Source organism: Herpailurus yagouaroundi, unplaced genomic scaffold (assembly GCF_014898765.1).
Source record: "Herpailurus yagouaroundi ecotype Mexico unplaced genomic scaffold, PumYag 205, whole genome shotgun sequence".
Lineage (NCBI taxonomy): Eukaryota > Metazoa > Chordata > Mammalia > Carnivora > Felidae > Herpailurus > Herpailurus yagouaroundi.
Genome location: NW_024412436.1, coordinates 7,753,282 through 7,772,107, shown reverse-complemented (window position 1 = coordinate 7,772,107; position 18,826 = coordinate 7,753,282). Strand labels below are relative to the sequence as shown.

The 18,826-nt window shown below is 39.8% G+C and overlaps 1 protein-coding gene across 2 annotated transcripts in view; it reads right to left on the bottom strand.

The window, feature by feature from the left end:
* Nucleotides 1–18,826, bottom strand: part of WDR64 (WD repeat domain 64) — a 152,346-nt gene that overhangs the window by 37,354 nt on the left and 96,166 nt on the right. For both annotated transcript variants that reach the window (XM_040451799.1, XM_040451800.1), the window contains 5 exons: nucleotides 12,929–13,055; nucleotides 9,803–9,951; nucleotides 7,399–7,522; nucleotides 4,356–4,531; nucleotides 2,565–2,738 (listed from right to left, as the gene is read on the bottom strand). In XM_040451799.1, the coding sequence (XP_040307733.1) occupies nucleotides 2,565–2,738; nucleotides 4,356–4,531; nucleotides 7,399–7,522; nucleotides 9,803–9,951; nucleotides 12,929–13,055 (750 nt within the window). The remainder of the gene's footprint in view (nucleotides 1–2,564; nucleotides 2,739–4,355; nucleotides 4,532–7,398; nucleotides 7,523–9,802; nucleotides 9,952–12,928; nucleotides 13,056–18,826) is intronic.

Below are 18,826 nucleotides of genomic sequence, written 5' to 3'. Positions count from 1 at the left end.
TATCTCTCCATCACCATCTTCTCTCACCCCCCGTCTTCTTTCAGCCACACTGAGGTACCTGCAGTTATTCCTCACAAACCATGCAATTTCTTACTTTTGTGACATTTTTCATTTTATCTCCTCCACTCGGCATTCACTTTGTCTTCTCAACTCCTGCTGGAAGCTTTTAGATACCCATCTGGGCCAAGCTACATCTCAGTAATTCTTTCAGACCTATTCAGCAATTGTTTTTAGGAAACTCCCCTGACCTAATCCTCCCAGCTCTCTGCTGTGCTGCCAGAGTGCAGTAGGTATAGGTACCAAACTCCACCAACCTGTTAATCCTGGTGCTAAGAACAATGCATGATACAAAGTAGGTATTCAATAAATAGTCCTTCATAAATGGAAGAGTTTTAGAGAAAGATAATTTCCATGCGCAACCCAAGTTTTTTTCCCTAAGTGACTTTTGCAAACTTTCCATCTATAGAGTAATTTCAAAATGTGTTGCAAAAAAGAAGCGCCGTAAATGCTAATTATGATAAATACAAAACATAAGGGCTCAAAATCAGAGATAATTTACATTTTTATTATAACCATAAAGGTACTTTCATTATACTTCAATAATGTATTCCAGAAGTTTTTCTCATTTTTTCCAAAGTAAGCGTTTTTCATTACCCATGTAATAACTTGCCAATTGCATCAGGTCTAGTTCACTGTGCATTAATCATTGTTCAGCTTTTATTAGCTCCAAACAAGGAACATAAAACTGAACCTAGTGTTTCCAATTGTGTGGAGCTGGAAGAAAGGGACTAGAATGAGTGTTTGAAGAGATGCATTCTGTTCATCCAGCTTTGGCACACCTTATGTGGTAATGTTATCCTGAGACAGTCACTGTATATTTTGATTTCAAGTCCTTTAGCAAACTATGAAACCTACTTATCGTTTAAACTAACAAGAATGGAATTGGAATTGTAGAGCTGAACTAACATTTAAATTTGAGGGAAAATAATACAATATCTCTCCATGTAGGATGAAATAATAGTTTCCAAATTCTTTAATAAAATTTTCCTAATGTTTATTTATTTTTGAGAGAGAGAGAGAGAAAGACAGAGCATGAGAGGGGGAGGGGCAGAGAGAGAGGGAGACACAGAATCCGAAGCAGGCTCCAGGCTCTGAGCTGTCAGCACAGAGCCCAACATGGGGCTTGAACTCATGAACCGTGAGATCATGACCTGAGCCAAAGTGGGACACTAAACTGACTGAGCCACCTAGGCGCCCCAGTTTCCAAATTCTTTAAAACAAGCTATATTATTCTCTCTTAAATTATGTTTGTTTCACTAATGACAGCGGTAAAACCTTAAGGCTTTCTTCAATTGCTCCCTCTATAATGTTCAGTTTCTTGCATTCTTTAGCATCTGACCACTTATCTTTGTAAAAACTGGAAAGTATAAATGGCTTGAGCTAATATTAGAGTAAGCAAATAAGATTGATAAAGTCTCAAGAAAATCGATCTGAATCCTTATGGGAACAAGGGAAGCTTCCTTATTTCTCTGTTCTTCAGCCTGAAACATGTCATGCACTGTACCCCTCAGGAATGATCACGTGCTCCTGCCATACTGAGTAGATACAAGTGCTCACAAAAATACTTTCTTAGAGATTTTAAATTAACTAATTAATTTTTTAAAGCAACCATTTTGTGAATCTTAATGGAAGTATATGACAGAATCTATTGAATCTAATTTAAAAAATCAGGGGCACCTGGGTGGCTCAGTTGGTTGGGCGTTCGACTTTGACTCAGGTCATAATCTCACGGTTTGTGAGTTCGAGTCCCACCTCAAGCTCTGTGCTGATAGCTCAGAGCCTGGAGCCTGGTTTGGATTCTGTGCCTCCCTCTCTCTCTGCACCTCCCCCTCTCATGCTCTGCCTCTCTCTCTCAAAAATAAATAAACATTAAAAAATTAAAAAAAAAAATCAAAGCTCATGCAATTAAGCCAGATTAGAGGAAGTACAGACAGAACTCCTTAAATTACACCAGGGGGTGCAATCAGCAAAATCCAGAAAATGGGAAACTATGGCACCAACTCTTCCTATCTTCAGTAGATAAATTGCAAAGGAAAAAGAGAAATGGAAATATGTTTATAGATTAAAAGAGATTTAAGACACTTATCAACTAAATGCAACAAATGGACCTTATTTGAATCTTGTAAGCCATAAAAAAAAAATGAGGCAATCTAGGAAATTTGAGCACTGTGTAAATATTTGATGATATTAAGGACTTCTTAAAAATTATTTTAGAAGATATCTTAAAAATAACCATGTCCTTCCATTTTTTGAGTCATTATCATGTAGAGATATATACTGAAATATTTAGGGATGAAATGACCTAATGTCTGGGATTTGCTTCAAAATAATTCTTTTGTGGTGGTTGTGGGAAGTGGTAGGAATAAAAAGGAATGTTTGGCCATGTACACATAATTCCTGAAGCTGCATGTTAGTACATAGAAGTTCAATGTATTGTTCTCTCTACTTTTGTATGTTTATAATTTTCCATAATAAAAGGAAAGAAATGAAGAAATGGAACTTACATTAGCACGTTGAGAAAAGTTTTTCTCTATCAACTCGACATGTGGGAAAGGAATAGTCATGCTCCTATTTTGAGGGGATGTCCTCAGATGCACAGTGTGAATCCCACTTTGTAGCATAGGCATCACATTGGGCAGCTCCCATATTACCATAAGGCACATATCATCTTCCTTACCCTTCAATAGAAATACAGTGAGTATATGAAAAATTCAATTCAGTGTTTTATTTTGAGCTGTTTTAAAGGTATAGGAAAAATAGAACATACAATGATGTACCCCCCATCTGGCTTTATCAAATCTTAAATCCTGTCTAGATCTCTTTAATATAGTCCTGTTTCTTCTTCCTTCTCCAGAGGTAATTAGTAACCTGAATACAGTGTTAGTTATGGAAGTTTTAATATTTCTACATAAACTTATATGTGCATTCTGCATATACATATATTACATATTATTGTACGTATATATGTGTACATATAATGATATTTGTTTATGCCTATTTATAAATGCTGTCAAACTGTATGAATTCTTTAAATTTCTTCACTTAACATCATATTTTTGAGATTTGTACAAATTATTACATATCTTATAAAAGGTTTCTTATGTTTCTTCATTCTCTCAATCCTTAATCAGCACCTGCTTGGGGCAGAGCAGGAATACAAATATGAATAAGAGAGGTTTTCAGTCTTCATCAAGCTCAGTCTATGGATTTTTGAAACATGAAGAACCAGAATAATCAAAATGAGCAATACTGCAATAAAACCGAAACCAATTTTGACTTGGGAACAGCACCAGGCTTTTTTTTTTTTTTTTTTTTTTTTTTTTGGAATGGTTAAAAAAGGCTTGTTTATAATAGACACTGTATATTAGGAAAAGCATACTGGTGGCCAGTTGCACTCATTGAAAGAAGGGAAATCAGTATGTTGTCATGTGGGAGAGTGTATAATAACTAAAACATTCCTTTCTATGGTGCTATCTGGATTGCTCAGACAACATGGGAAGAGTATATTGCATCAGGGATGTTTTTCACTCCTTTTTTCCAGCAGCAGGGACATCAGTCACCTTAATCAATGCTGAAATTTCATGATTGCTTCCCTAATTTAAGATTTTTTTTTCTGATTTTAGCTTTCAGAAGGGGAATAATAAATTCAATGAGTCCTCGAGTTCCAGGCAGAGAGAGATCCACTCAGTAGCCAGGATAAATGATCTATCCTTCATTTTAAATATGAAGAAGGCATTAGCATTCTTAGGTGGTAATAGACTCGCAGAAAAAATAAATTAGCCTACCTCAATCCTCCCGAAATGGCCCTGAGCAGATTGCATCGTTAACCTCAAAGTAAACAAAGCAATTTTGGTGACAAACTGAAAAAGTGACTTGAGCATCGCTGAATGCATTATGAGTTCTGAGAACACAGGGGAATCATTGCTCCCTTACACCGAGACTGCTGGGGAGCAGTTCCGCCAGGGAATTATCCCCGGACGAGGGTATAAACAATGTCTGAGGTGGCAGCTGTGGGTCAGTTTCACCTTTGTGATACCTGCTCCAGGGGCTGCTAACTAATCCTTCAGCAAATGCTGGCTGGGCGAGATGCTGTCGCTGATCAGCTATTCTTTTTTGTTCTTTGCTTGGACCTGGACAAGGATGCTCTTAATTGGGAGCCTCTTAGGAAGACTCGTGGAGAAATGTTATCCTCAGATGACTGGTGAGAGAGGCGTGAAATGGGGATCATCCATGGACTCCGTTGATTTCCCCAAGAAGAGCACATAGGGTACAAATATAAAACTGAGATTGCAAACCTGGATCATTTTGATCTTCCCGTTGTGCTCCAAGGTGAGGATCAAGTACTGGTATTTTTCCTGAGCTTTCAGGAAAATCAGGCGCCGTAGCCAGTGCTCTTCCTCCTTCCAGTCTTTCCCTTCAGGCAACATTTTCATCTCCTGCCCGCTGCCAAAGTCCCAGATTTTAATTGTTCCTGAGCACACAGGAAAAAAAAACTATGTAGATAAAAATAATTTATAGAAATCTTGGCTTTTATCTCAGACAAAACTGATCTAGGAGTGCCTGGGTGGATCAGATGGTTAAACATCCAACTCATGATTTGGGCTTAGGTCATGATCTCAAGGTTCATGGGATCCAGCCCTGCGTAGAGCTCTGTGCCAACAGTCTGCTTGGGATCCTCTCTCTCCCTTTCTCTCTGCTCCTCCCCCACTCACACATGCTCTCTCTCTCTGTCTCTCTCTCTCTCTCTCAAAATAAATAAATACACTTTAAGAAATTGATCTACCATTTATCCTATGTTTATTTCCTACTATGACGTGTGAGTCTCCCTAGCCTTGCTGTGCAAAAAATGAATCTCTGTATGCCTTTATTTGTCACAGGCTAATACAAATTAGCAGGACTAGGCAATGTTTTGAAATTTGTGACAGGTTTTTTGAAACACTCAAACTCTCCTAGCTGAGCTTTCTGTATGAAGTAGATCTTTCCGCCCTGACTCTTCCAATGTCCTCCAGTTCACTAAATACCCTCCAATATCTTCCTATTTATCTAATATTTTGTCACAGTCGTCAGCTGTAGTGAAAGATCAGTCCAATAATGTCACATTTCCTAAGGTGCTGACATGTTTGAAGAATTTAGCTCTTACTAGGTAATAAAATATTTAAGAGAATTCCAGCAGGTAGGAATCTATCAAGCTTTGAGTTGTTTTATTGGTTACATGGGAAGGAAATGCAAAAGGGGTACTGAGTTTCTTTTTCCATCTGAAATCATATTTTCTTTGTCATTAACTTGGGTCATTTGATTTAGGGGAACTTGATGAGGGGCCAGGAGGCTTGATTCACTGCGTGGCTGTTGAATGTTTGTTGCTAGGTCATCACTCCATGTAGGAATCGTCTCATGTAGGCTTTTCTAGGGGTCACCTCAGGTTTAGAATCCAGTGGACAGCCCCTCACGTCACTTTCCTCCCCTTGTGTCACCCTAATCCCACCCTGTCTCCTGCTTCTTATTTCCCAGCTTTACTCTTGCTGGACATCCGGAATGTTCTCACTGTGTTCTTTTACTCCCTTTATGCCAGGTACTCTCTATCAGCAACACTCACAACTCCTACCATTTGTTTACTCACTAACAACATCATTAAACGCTGACTAAATTCTCCCTATATACTCAGCACTGTGCGAGTAGCTGGGAATGAAAAGTGAACTGGCATCGTTCCTGCCCTCAAGGACTTTATGGTGTTGGAGGAACACAGTCATGCAAACAAATGAAAGAAAGAATGCTTCCATTCAGTCCTGGATATGTGGACTACAGTCTCATGGCCCAGATTTCCTGCTACTTTGGAACTTTCGCAGTCAGATTTAATGGGGACATAGAGAGCCAGAAGAGGTACTGCTCAGCTTAGGTGTGTGGGTCGGTGGGAATGAGGGGGACCTGATGGCTTGTGAGTAGAGCTGTTCTGAGACCCGAAGAATCCTGCTTCCCAGGCTGTCCTAGAATGTCTCTGCACCTTTGTCAATTACCTCTGTGGAGGACAAACTGTCCAAGTTTGAAGAAAATCTCCACCCTAGCACTAATAATGAAATGTGACTTGCTTGTCCAAAAGTAATACTATCTTAGTCATCTGTATGAATTGCTAATGCGTATGCCTGATAATAGTTGTGTACATTGCTCAGAATTTCTATTTTAACTAATTTTCATATGTATGTAGAGTGTGCTTATAGGACAGGAAGTCTGTTTTCTTAAGAATTGTCCACATGCAGGGGCACCTGGGTGGCTCAGTCGGTTGAGCGTCCGACTTCAGCTCAGGTCGTGATCTTGCGGTCCAGGAGTTCGAGCCCCGCATGGGGCTCTGTGCTGACAACTCAGAGCCTGGAGCCTGTTTCAGATTCTGTGTCTCCCTCTCTCTGACCCTCCCCCGTTCATGCTCTGTCTCTCTCTGTCTCAAAAATAAAGGTTAAAAAAAAAATTAAAAAAAAAAAGAATTGTCCACATGCAGAGCAGTTGCACCAATTCACACCCCAGCACTTAGCATTCATGATTTTATTTCATGTGTATTGTCTGCCACACTTTAAAAAATCAGACTTTCACATCAGCATGTACACACATCCCACCAACAGGCTTACAAGCAAGAATTTCTTTGGCAAATATATCTCTAGAATAAATAAACCATGAGTAGTGCATACAAGTTGACCATATGGTCTAGATGAAGTAGTTCTGTTGTGGGAGGTCAGACCAAGGTGACATGATAGGTGAGGCAGCTGGAGTGCTTAGTTCCAGAAGGTTTTACACAATGCTCGATAGATAACACAAGGAGCAGCAAGTGACCTAATACCACTGGAGACTGATATCCTCTCAGGTGTGACCTGCTGTATGCTCCCAAAGAGCTTAGACATATCAACAAGTCCAACAGAGAATTCTAGGTGTTGTATAACAATGTTGGCTGGATTTTTGTCTGGTCCTCAAGTCTACTGTCAGTAAAAATATTATCAGCAAGCACTAAATGTAATGTCCATCTCTTAGCTGAAGGTACCCAAAACGAAAAGGGCAAAAGGAGTCAATGCAAGTAATGCAATGCAAGTCAATGCAAGTAAATCCCACCAAAGATAGAATGAGATATGCAGGAAAGACTTTTGCAAATGTTAAAGCAATAATATAAATGTAATCTCAGGTATTGATATCAGGGCTCTGGTGCTCATTAGAGAAGAGTCACTAAGGCAGAGCACTCTCTGGCATGCTGACCTTTCCAGCCTGATTCATGCTCTCTCTAACCCACACAACTAATGAGTTCCTAGCACAAATTCTCAGGGCACTAAGGCAGGGAGGCCATATTCTGGATACGAGTCTGACCATTATATGCTCCTGTGGCAAAAAGAAATCCACTTTCATTAATAGCTGCAGAAGTCAGTTCAACACTGAAGCCATGAGGGTCTAAAATCTGGTATATTTGGAGGCCAGTCTCGATTTCCCATACCTGTAGGAAAGAACAACAACAACAAAAATAAAATAATCCATATACCCTTCAGTTATCAGCAAATTTTACAACATTCAAAAAGCCCCAGAATTGGTACTATGCACTTCTAAAATCTTTCCCAACATCCTGTCATGAATGTTGGTTTGAGCAAACAAAGTTCTAAAAGATGCATTGCTGTCTAGTAGTTACTGTGCTACCCTGGACTGTGTCTGCTGTAGGTGGCTGAGACAGGCAGTGACTATTCCAGGCACGCTGGCTGTGGAGGAAGTAGTCAATTTTGCCACTGTAAGCACGAAGCAAGATTCGCAGCAAGATAGAAATGTAACAATTGTAACAGACAAAACAATGAAACGGGATTTATTCCCTGTTGACATTTATCCAAATTGGCCACGGTCACAGGACAGAATCTGTGGTTGACACATGGAATCTAAGAGAACCCAGAGGAAGGTCAGGAGCTCACTGGCCTTTCCAAGAAGTGTTCTGATTAGGGACACAGGCATCACTTTTAGAGACAGAGAGAAAGACTTCAGAGAAAGCTGTCTGTGTCATCAGGCTGGATGTGACTGAAAAATCCAGAAACATGTCAGGACACATCATTATTTCTCTTTGGAAACATGGGAGAGGCTCTACACCTCCAGTCTTCCAGTCTAAATCTCTTCTTTTTCATGGATCTGTCATGCTCACATGTGAACTGGGCTGTCAGTGAGTAATCAAACAGAATTGGCAAGCACAGAATGGTGGCTCTCAAGGTATCTGGGCACAGGGACTGCATAAGCAAAGGGCCAGAGATGGGAAGGTGCATTGTCCCTCCGGGGAGCTGAGAGGTGTTGCAGCTGGAAGAGGGAGACAGGGACCAAATGGAGCTCAATGGAATCACCTGGAGGCCAGGTAGCCAACTGAGGGCCACCAACTGATCTGAATGAGGCCAGTTTGGCCCTAGAGCCCACGTGGTCAACGTCTGAGTGCTCCCGAGTTCAGACAGGGTACTCAAGGGAGAAATGAGTGATGCTGCATGAACAGGTTTCAGACGTCATCCATTTCCTGGCCTGAAGTAGGATCACTCTTCAACCAATCAATCATAATGAAAACTCACCTAGATGCATTCCTTCCCCCACTGCTTCTCTTACAGGGAAGACATTTTCTCCATAGTTTTAGTTTTCCTTTACTTATTTTGTAGGCAGATTATCAGAAAGAGGTGATAATTAAGTGAACTCAGGAGATTTTGGCCCGAGAAAATTTCCAGCAGATGAGCACAAAAGGTCAAAGATTGAGAGGGGATTTAAAGGGTCCCCACAGGATGCTCTCTACTGCTCGAGCTCTCGCCTTCTGGAGATCATGCATGAAATGAAAGGACAACACTCTGAAGAAAACACTGCCAGCCATCACTGCTGGATGGCTTCAGTGGTTGTAATTACAGGTGTACTCAGGATAGCTACATACCCTGGCCCCTGGGGAACACAGTAATGACAGGGCAGAGGAATGCAGAGAAACAGACATAGGTATCTACATCAGGCAAACCTGGATTCATATCCTAGCTATGATGCTTACTAGTTATATGATCTGGGGCAAGTTTCTTGATTGCTATGAGTCCTAGTTTCCTCATCTTTAAAATGTAAACTTTTATGTGTCCACAGAAAACCAATGTGGAGATTAAATAAGATCATGGGTTTGAGGCACTTGGCATACATCCTGCACCTATAGGGGCTACAGTAAACATTATAAATTTCTTTCCCTTCCTTCTTAACATATCTTCTTCCCATAGCTCAGATTTAAAAATCATCTATCTATCATCTATCATCTATCTATCCTAGTTCTCTTTCCTTGATATATTTCCTTTAAAATTTCTATTCTGATAGTAAAAACGAGCTTTATATATTTAATTGAGTGTGTGGCCTAATAAGCAGTGTAGGGGTGCCTGGATGGCTCAGTCGGTTGAGAATCAGACTCTTGATTTCAGCTCAGGTTGTGATCTCATAGTCATGGGATTGAGCCCCAAGTGGAGCTTTCTGCTGAGCACGGAGCCAGCTTAAGATTCTCTCTCTCTCCCTCTGCCCCTCCCCTGCTCATGTGCACTCTCTCTTGAAAGAAAGATAGCAAGCTGTCTGAGCTGGCTTAAAATACTTGTTTTTCACATGTGCATGAACGCTTAAAAATAGCTCTACTGTTGAGTCTCATCAAATGCACCACTACAGTTACTTAATTTCCCAAAGACTTACCTGTAAAAAGAGAAAATTCTATTAGCTCTGACTTTTTCTTTCTGAAGAGCCACTATGTACTCACCTTAATTATGGATTCAGAACAGATAGTAAGGACTTGGTGAAAATATCTGTTGTAAAGCATGACATTGATCTCTCGTTCATGAGTGTGAGGAATCTGTTTTGTATCTTGTACCATCCTCGTCAGAGGATACATGTCCATGACACCAGATCCTAGAACAGAAATAAATATCTCACAAATACCCAATATTAGAAGTTTTGAATCACAAAGGATTTTACTCAATCATTTGTGTTTGGAAAGAACCAATCAGTGGGATTAGTAATATCAGTTCCTAGGATATCTAATGAAGTGAAAACACATTCTTTTTCTCTAAAACATTTTTGACAAATAAAGCCTATGTTATTCAGTAAGAGAAAAACATTCATTTTGACGGCTTCATTAATTTTCAAGTACAGGCGATTTGGATTCGCTGATATCCTATTTTCAGTGGCCCCCATTTTTCTATTTTTTTACAGTCTACTGTTTTCCTTCTTCTAGAGAGCCTACCACATGCCTCTCCATCTGGTATATAGTAGCTTTCTGCTGAAAGGTCAGCTTTCTGCTGAAGGTAAACTTCCATTTAGTGATTGGAATTTATTGTTAGAGAGCCTTTTCCAACCAACAAATGATAAAGCACTCTGTAAACACATTCCTATTAAATGTAATGAAAGAATGGTTGCAAGCCAGTGCTTGCAACATCAATATTAAATAAGATTAATTTCTAAATCACCATGGGGAAGTAGATGGAGAGCAGATATTCCTTATTTACATTTTCCTAAGGGGGTAGTTTGGCTTTACAGGAATATATAAATGGCAAATATGATTTAACTCTCAAAATCAACTGTGTATTCTGTTTCAGTGTAATGTCTAGAAATATAAATAAGAATCTCAAAGCATTTCAAAGATCAAACAAAATGAAACTTCTCTGTTTTATTGATGTGGAGATTAAATTACCAAAGATAAACCCTTTGTATTGAGTTTCTCATGACTTTCCAATCCCACCTGCACCTGTAGGAAAAGGTTCAGCAGGAGTTACTAAGCACTTTCCTAAGGTGCTTAAAATTTAAGATGAAATCTGTTCACGTGTAAAGAAGGACTTAAAAGGCTTTTCTGGTAATATTTCTCAGTTTGAATGTCCCAGTATGGACATGTGAGAGGCAAATAGTAACCAAATAACCAACACTCAGAGCTTTTTGGTAGATCATTTAACATTATATTGTGACTAACTGTTTTCAGAACTCACATCAACAAAGCTAGATACGCTTATGAACCAATGGTAATGCTCTACATTTTGGCTATGCAAACAATGCAGTTACAGAGAAAGAATGTGGTTTCAGGAACCAGAAGCTCTGGGAATGAATCCCAGCTCTACCTTTTAACCTTGTGTTTTAAAACTAGTCAATGGAACTGTTTTAATATTTAGTTTGTCATTTATAAAATAGGATAAGCAGTAATTCCCAACTCATGGGGTGGTTGTGTGGGTCAAATGAAAGTACATGAAAGCACTTTGTAAAAGAACTTTACAAAAGGTAGTTGTATTAACAGAGGAATAATAAAAACGACAGTAACAACAGTATATTCTACAAAACATTTCCAGAATGTGGTGCTGCTGTCATTGGGGTTTAGAAGATTACTATGGCGGTTTCATTTGAATCAAAGCATGAAATAGAATCTGAGAGATAAGCTTCATGTAATTCTGATGTCAAGTTGATGGTTGCAGTTGATGTAAGCAATACACAGAGCTCTATATTTTTGTAGGTAAAGTACTGTCAAGATTACATAAAACTGGGAAGTAATCTTGATTTTCTCTTCTCCTTCCTCCTCTTCCTTCTTTTGTCTTGATACTTGAGTCCTTAGTTACTCTGATGATAAGTGGGTTGTAAATGCTGAGCCCACTAATCAAATATGCAAGTGGGGATACCAGGAGAATATGCTTACAGTCATTAGCATGCTATTTTCAGAGGAGGTAATAAAGAGGAGGGGTGCTTATACCTAGAATTAAGTTCTGTTTTACAAGGTGGAAAATTGTCAAGTATGAAATGCTGGTTTGGAAAAAGACCCCCAGAGTTAAAAAATAATTATATTCTCCACCGACAGAGATAGCATCATTTCCCTGCTCTAATTAATCTCACAGGAACTCAGAACAGGTGGTCAGTGGGAAAATGCTTAGGAAATGCATTCTGAGTTGGTGTTCCAGAAGGAAGAAGTACTGTTAATATTGTGTATTTTTTCTTCTAAAGCCAGAAGGCATGCATGTGAATCACATTTAACCTAAATGCCTTAGCAGAATCTTTTGTGACTTTAGGAAGCATTTTTTGTTTGTTTGTTTTTTAAGAGACAACAAGAAAAGGAAACAATCTGTTAGCATCAGCCCTGGGGATCTGTCATTTGGAACTCTATCCTCTCTCTCCACTTCATTGTCTAGAAGCAAAGACAGGTGGGAGGGTCAGCACCTTCTAACTGACTGTCTCAGCACTAGAATGCATGGGGCTAAATTGCCTCACTGAACAAAGGGGGCATTGATTCAGCGATCTGATATAGCCACTCTAAAATGGATTATATTCCAGTGTCTGAGAGTCATAACAGAGCTGGCTTGCCTTCTATGCAGCAACACATCACATCCTACTTCTTGCTCAACCCAAGCCATCATCCTAGACTCAAGAACTTAGAGCACTGACCTTGTCTTTTTGAGGAAGTTCAGTCACACATTTTATCTACCCAGTAATGGAAAGACAGGAGAGGGTGGAACTGAATTAAATATCTACTGTGATGGGGACACCTGGATGGCTCAGTCGGTTGAGTGTCCGACTCCTGATTTCAGCTCAGGTCATGATCTCACAGTTGTGGGATCAAGGCCCAAGTTGGGCTCTGCACCGAGCATGGAGCCTGCTTACAACTCTCTCTCTCTCTCTCTCTCTCTCTCTCTCTGTCTCTCTTTCTGTCTCTCTCTCTCTCCCTCTACCCCTCTCTCCCACTCACACACTCTCTCTCTTGCTAAAAAAAAAAAATAAAATCTACTGTGATGAATCACAGTTTACATATTCCCCTTCTACTTTTGCTTTTCTTCTGGTTAGTTTTCTTCAAGTGATAGTTAAAAAAGGTTAAAAGTCAAGATAAGAGTTTTGTCTGCCATTAATTGGGTACACTTACCTGTAATAAGCATGCCATTATTAGAGTCATATACCATAGAATAAATCTGCATATCTCCTGGTCCTCCCTGGCTGTCATGGAAGATTTGTAACAGTGAAAGAGTCTGTATATCCCACACCCTGAAAACCTGAAGAAAGAAAGAGCACAGTTCACCACTTTTACACCCTATGTTCCCCACTCAAAGCTATTTAGGTGAAGCATTTTCAAAGCCTGCAGTATGCTCTTAAAATCTTGCAGCAAGTGTGATTTATGTGATGAGCACACATTTGCTAAACTCCAATTTGGTTCTTGGTTCAATCATTGTCGGTTAATATCAAGTAAATAGCAGCGACGATTAAAAGTTTGCCTAGAGGAACTAGATTTTTCTATCATTACAGAGAAACAGTATTCTTCTTTAAGAATCTGGAGGGCTGATCATGACTTACAGTTCAAATGAAGCCATCTCTCTACATTATGGATTGGAGAATAAATAGAAGATTTGTATTTTATTTTATTTTATTTTTTTCACAATGGGATTTGTATTTATTTATTTATTTATAATATGAAATTTATTGTCAAATTGGTTTCCATACAACACCCAGTGCTCCCCCCAACAGGTATCCTCCTCAATGCCCATCACCCACTCTCCCCTCCCTCCCACTCTCCCTCAGTTTATTCTCAGTTTTTGAGTCTCTTATGCTTTGACTCCCTCCCTCTCTAACTTTTTTTTATCCTTCCCCTCCCCCATGGTCTTCTGTAAAGTTTCTCAGGACCCACATAAGTAAAAACATATGGTGTCTGTCTTTCTCTGTATGACTTATTTCACTTAGCATAACACTCTCCAGTTGCATCCATGTTGCTACCAAAGGTCATATTTCATTCTTTCTCATTGCCAAGCAGTATTCCATTGTGTATATAAACCACAATTTCTTTATCCATTCATCAGTTGATGGACATTTACGCACTTTCCATAATTTGGCTATTGTTCAGAGTGCTGCCATAAACATTGGGGTAAAAGTGCCCCTATGCATCAGCACTCCTGTATCCCTTGGGTAAATTCCTAGCAGTGCTATTGCTGGGTCATAGGGTAGAACTATTTTTAATTTTTTGAGGAACTTCCGACTGTTTTCCAGAGTGGCTGTACCAGTTTGCATCCCACCAACAGTACAAGAGGGTTTCCATTTCTCCACATCCTCTCAAACATCTATAAGCTCCCGATTGGTCATTTTAGCCACTCTGACCAGCGTGAGGTGGTATCTCAGTGTGGCTTTGATTTGTATTTCCCTGATAAGGAGCGACGCTGAACATCTTTTCATGTGCCTGTTGGTCATCCGGATGTCTTCTTTAGAGAAGTGTCTATTCATGTTTTCTGCCCATTTCTTCACTGGATTATTTGTTTTTCAGGTGTGGAGTTTGGTGAGTTCTTTATAGATTTTGGATACTAGCCCTTTGTCCGATATGTCATTTGCAAATATCTTTTCCCATTCTGTTGGTTGCCTTTTAGTTTTGTTGGTTGTTTCTTTTGCTGTGCAGAAGCCTTTTATCTTGATGAGGTCCCAATTGTTCATTTTTGCTTTTAATTCCCTTGCCTTTGGAGATGTGTCAAGTAAGAAATTGCTGCAGCTGAGGTCAGAGAGGTTTTTTCCTGACTTCTCCTCTAGGGTTTTGATGGTTTCCTGTCTCACATTCAGGTTCTTTATCCATTTTGAGTTTATTTTTGTGGATGGTGTAAGAAAGTGGTCCAGGTTCATTCTTCTGCATGTTGCTGTCCAGTTCTCCCAGCACCATTTGTTAAAGAGACTGTCTTTTTTCCATTGGATGTTCTTTCCTGCTTTGTCAAAGATGAGTTGGCCATACGTTTGTGGGTCTAGTTCTGGGGTTTCTATTCTATTCCATTGGTCTATGTGTCTGTTTTTGTGCCAATACCATGCTGTCTTGATGATTACAGCTTTCTCATAGGGGCTAAAGTCTGGGATTGTGATGCCTCCTGCTTTGGTCTTCTCCTTCAATATTACTTTGGCTATTCAGGGTCTTTTGTGGTTCCATACAATTTTAGGATTGCTTCTTCTAGCTTTGAGAAGAACGCTACTGCAATTTTTATTGGGATTGCATTGAATGTGTAGATAGCTTTGGGTAGTATTGACATTTTGACAATATTTATTCTTCCAGTCCATGAGCATGGGATGTTTTTCCATTTCTTTATATCTTCTTCAATTTCCTTCCTAAGCTTTCTATAGTTTTCAGCATACAGATCTTTTACATCTTTGCTTAGGTTTATTCCTAGGTATTTTATGCTTCTTGGTGCAATTGTGAATGGGATCAGTTTCTTTATTTGTCTTTCTGTTGCTTCATTATTGGTTTATAAGAATGCAACTGATTTCTGTACATTGATTTTGTATCCTGCAACTTTGCTGAATTCATGTATCAGTTCTAGCAGACTTTTGGTGGAGTCTGTCGGATTTTCTATGTATAATATCATGTCTTCTGCAAAAAGTGAAAGCTTGACTTCATCTTGGCCAATTTTGATGCCTTTGATTTCCTTTTGTTGTCTGATTGCTGATGCTAGAACTTCCAGCACTATGTTAAACAACAGCGGTGAGAGTGGGCATCCCTGTCGTGTTCCTGATCTCAGGGAAAAAGCTCTCAGTTTTTCCCCGTTGAGGATGATGTTAGCTGTGGGCTTTTCATAAATGGCTTTTATGATCTTTAACTATGTTCCTTCTATCCCGACTTTCTCAAGGGTTTTTATTAAGAAATGGTGCTGGATTTTGTCAAAGGCCTTTTCTGCATCGATTGACAGGATCATATGGTTTTTCTCTTTTTTTTTTGTTAATGTGATGTATCATGTTGATTGATTTGCGAATGTTGAACCAGCCCTGCATCCCAGGAATGAATCCCACTTGATCATGGTGAATAATTCTTTTTATATGCCGTTGAATTCGATTTGCTAGTATCTTATTGAGAATTTTGGCATCCATATTCATCAGGGATATTGGCCTGTAGTTCTCTTTTTTTACTGGGTCTCTGTCTGGTTTAGGAATCAAAGTACTACTGGCTTCATAGAATGAGTCTGGAAGTTTTCCTTCCCTTTCTATTTCTTGGAATAGCTTGAGAAGGATAGGTATTATGTCTGCTTTAAACGTCTGGTAGAACTCCCCTGGGAAGCCATCTGGTCCTGGACTCTTATTTGCTGGGAGATTTTTGATAACCGATTCAATTTCTTCGCTGGTGATGGGTCTGTTCAAGCTTTCTATTTCCTCCTGATTGAGTTTTGGAAGAGTGTGGGTGTTCAGGAATTTGTCCATTTCTTCCAGGTTGTCCAATTTGTTGGCATATAATTTTTCATAGTATTCCCTGATAATTGTTTGTATCTCTGAGGGATTGGTTGTAATAATTCCATTTTCATTCATGATTTTATCTATTTGGGTCATCTCCCATTTCTTTTTGAGAAGCCTGGCTAGAGGTTTGTCAATTTTGTTTATTTTTTCAAAAAACCAACTCTTGGTTTTGTTGATCTGCTCTACAGTTTTTTTAGATTCTATATTGTTTATTTCTGCTCTGATCTTTATTATTTCTCTTCTTCTGCTGGGTTTAGGCTGCCTTTGCTGTTCTGCTTCTATTTCCTTTAGGTGTGCTGTTAGATTTTGTATTTGGGATTTTTCTTGTTTCTTGAGATAGGCCTGGATTGCAATGTATTTTCCTCTCAGGACTGCCTTCGCTGCATCCCAAAGCGTTTGGATTGTTGTATTTTCATTTTCGTTTGTTTCCATATATTTTTTAATTTCTTCTCGAATTGCCTGGTTGACCCACTCACTCGTTAGTAGGGTGTTCTTTAACTTCCATGCTTTTGGAGGTTTTCCAGACTTTTTTCTGTGGTTGATTTCAAGCTTCATAGCATTGTGGTCTGAAAGTATGCATGGTATGATTTCAATTCTTGTAAACTTATGAAGGGCTGTTTTGTGACCCAGTATATGATCTATCTTGGAGAATGTTCCATGTGCACTCGAGAAGAAAGTATATTCTGTTGCTTTGGGATGCAGAGTTCTAAATATATCTGTCAAGTCCATCTGATCCAATGTCTCATTCAGGGCCCTTGTTTCTTTATTGACCGTGTGTCTAGATGATCTATCCATTTCTGTAAGTGGGGTGTTAAAGTCCCCTGCAATTACCACATTCTTATCAATAAGGTTGCTTGTGTTTATGAGTAATTGTTTTATATATTTGGGCGCTCCGGTATTCGGCGCATAGACATTTATAATTGTTAGCTCTTCCTGATGGATAGACCCTGTCACTATTATATAATGTCCTTCTTCATCTCTTGTTACAGCCTTTAATTTAAAGTCTAGTTTGTCTGATAGAAGTATGGCTACTCCAGCTTTCTTTTGGCTTCCAGTAGCATGATAAATAGTTCTCCATCCCCTCACTCTCAATCTAAAGGTGTCCTCAGGTCTAAAATGAGGCTCTTGTAGACAGCAAATAGATGGGTCTTGTTTTTTTATCCATTCTGATACCCTATGTCTTTTGGTTGGCGCATTTAATCCATTTACATTCAGTGTTATTATAGAAAGATATGGGTTTAGAGTCATTGTGATGTCTGTATGTTTTATGCTTGTAGTGATGTCTCTGGTACTTTGTCTCACAGGATCCCCCTTAGGATCTCTTGTAGGGCTGGTTTAGTGGTGACAAATTCCTTCAGTTTTTGTTTGTTTGGGAAGACCTTTATCTCTCCTTCTATTCTAAATGACAGGCTTGCTGGATAAAGGATTCTCGGCTGCATATTTTTTCTGTCTAGGACACTGAAAATCTCGTGCCAACTCTTTCTGGCCTGCCAAGTTTCAAAAGAGAGATCAGTCACGAGTCTTATAGGTCTCCCTTTATATGTGAGGGCACGTTTACCCCTTGCTGCTTTCAGAATTTTCTCTTTATCCTTGTATTTTGCCAGTTTCACTATGATATGTCGTGCAGAAGATCGATTCAAGTTACGTCTGAAGGGAGTTCTCTGTGCCTCTTGGATTTCAATGCCTTTTTCCTTCCCCAGTTCAGGGAAGTTCTCAGCTATGATTTCTTCAAGTACCCCTTCAGCACCTTTCCCTCTCTCTTCCTCCTCTGGGATACCAATTATGCGTATATTATTTCTTTTTAGTGTATCACTTAGTTCTCTAATTTTCCCCTCATACTCCTGGATTTTTTTATCTCTCTTTTTCTCAGCTTCCTCTTTTTCCATAACTTTATCTTCTAGTTCACCTATTCTCTCCTCTGCCTCTTCAATCCGAGCTGTGGTGGTTTCCATTTTGTTATGCATTTCATTTAAAGCGTTTTTCAGCTCCTCGTGACTGTTCCTTAGTCCCTTGATCTCTGTAGCAAGAGATTCTCTGCTGTCAGCTATACTGTTTTCAAGCCCAGCGATTAATTTTATGACTATTATTCTAAATTCACTTTCTGTGATATTATTTAAATCCTTTTTGATCAGCTCATTAGCTATTGTTATTTCCTGGAGATTCTTCTGAGGGGAATTCTTCCGCTTGGTCATTTTGGATAGTCCCTGGCCTGGTGAGGACCTGCAGGGCACTTCCCCTGTGCTGTGGTGTATAACTGGAGTTGGTGGGCGGAGCCGCAGTCAGACCTGATGTCTACCCCCAGCCCACCGCTGGGGCCACAGTCAGACTGGTGCGTGCCTTCTCTTCCCCTCTCCTAGGGGCGGGATTCACTGTGCGGTGGGGTGGCCTGTCTGGGCTACTTGCACACTGCCAGGCTTGTGATGCTGGGGATCTGGTGTCTTAGCTGGGGTGGGTAGGCAAGGTGCACAGGGGCAGGAGGGGCAGGCTTAGCTTGCTTCTCCTTAGGTGATCCACTTCAGGAGGGGCCCTGTGGCAGCAGCAGGGAGTCAGATCCGCTGCCGGAGGTTTGGTTCCGCAGAAG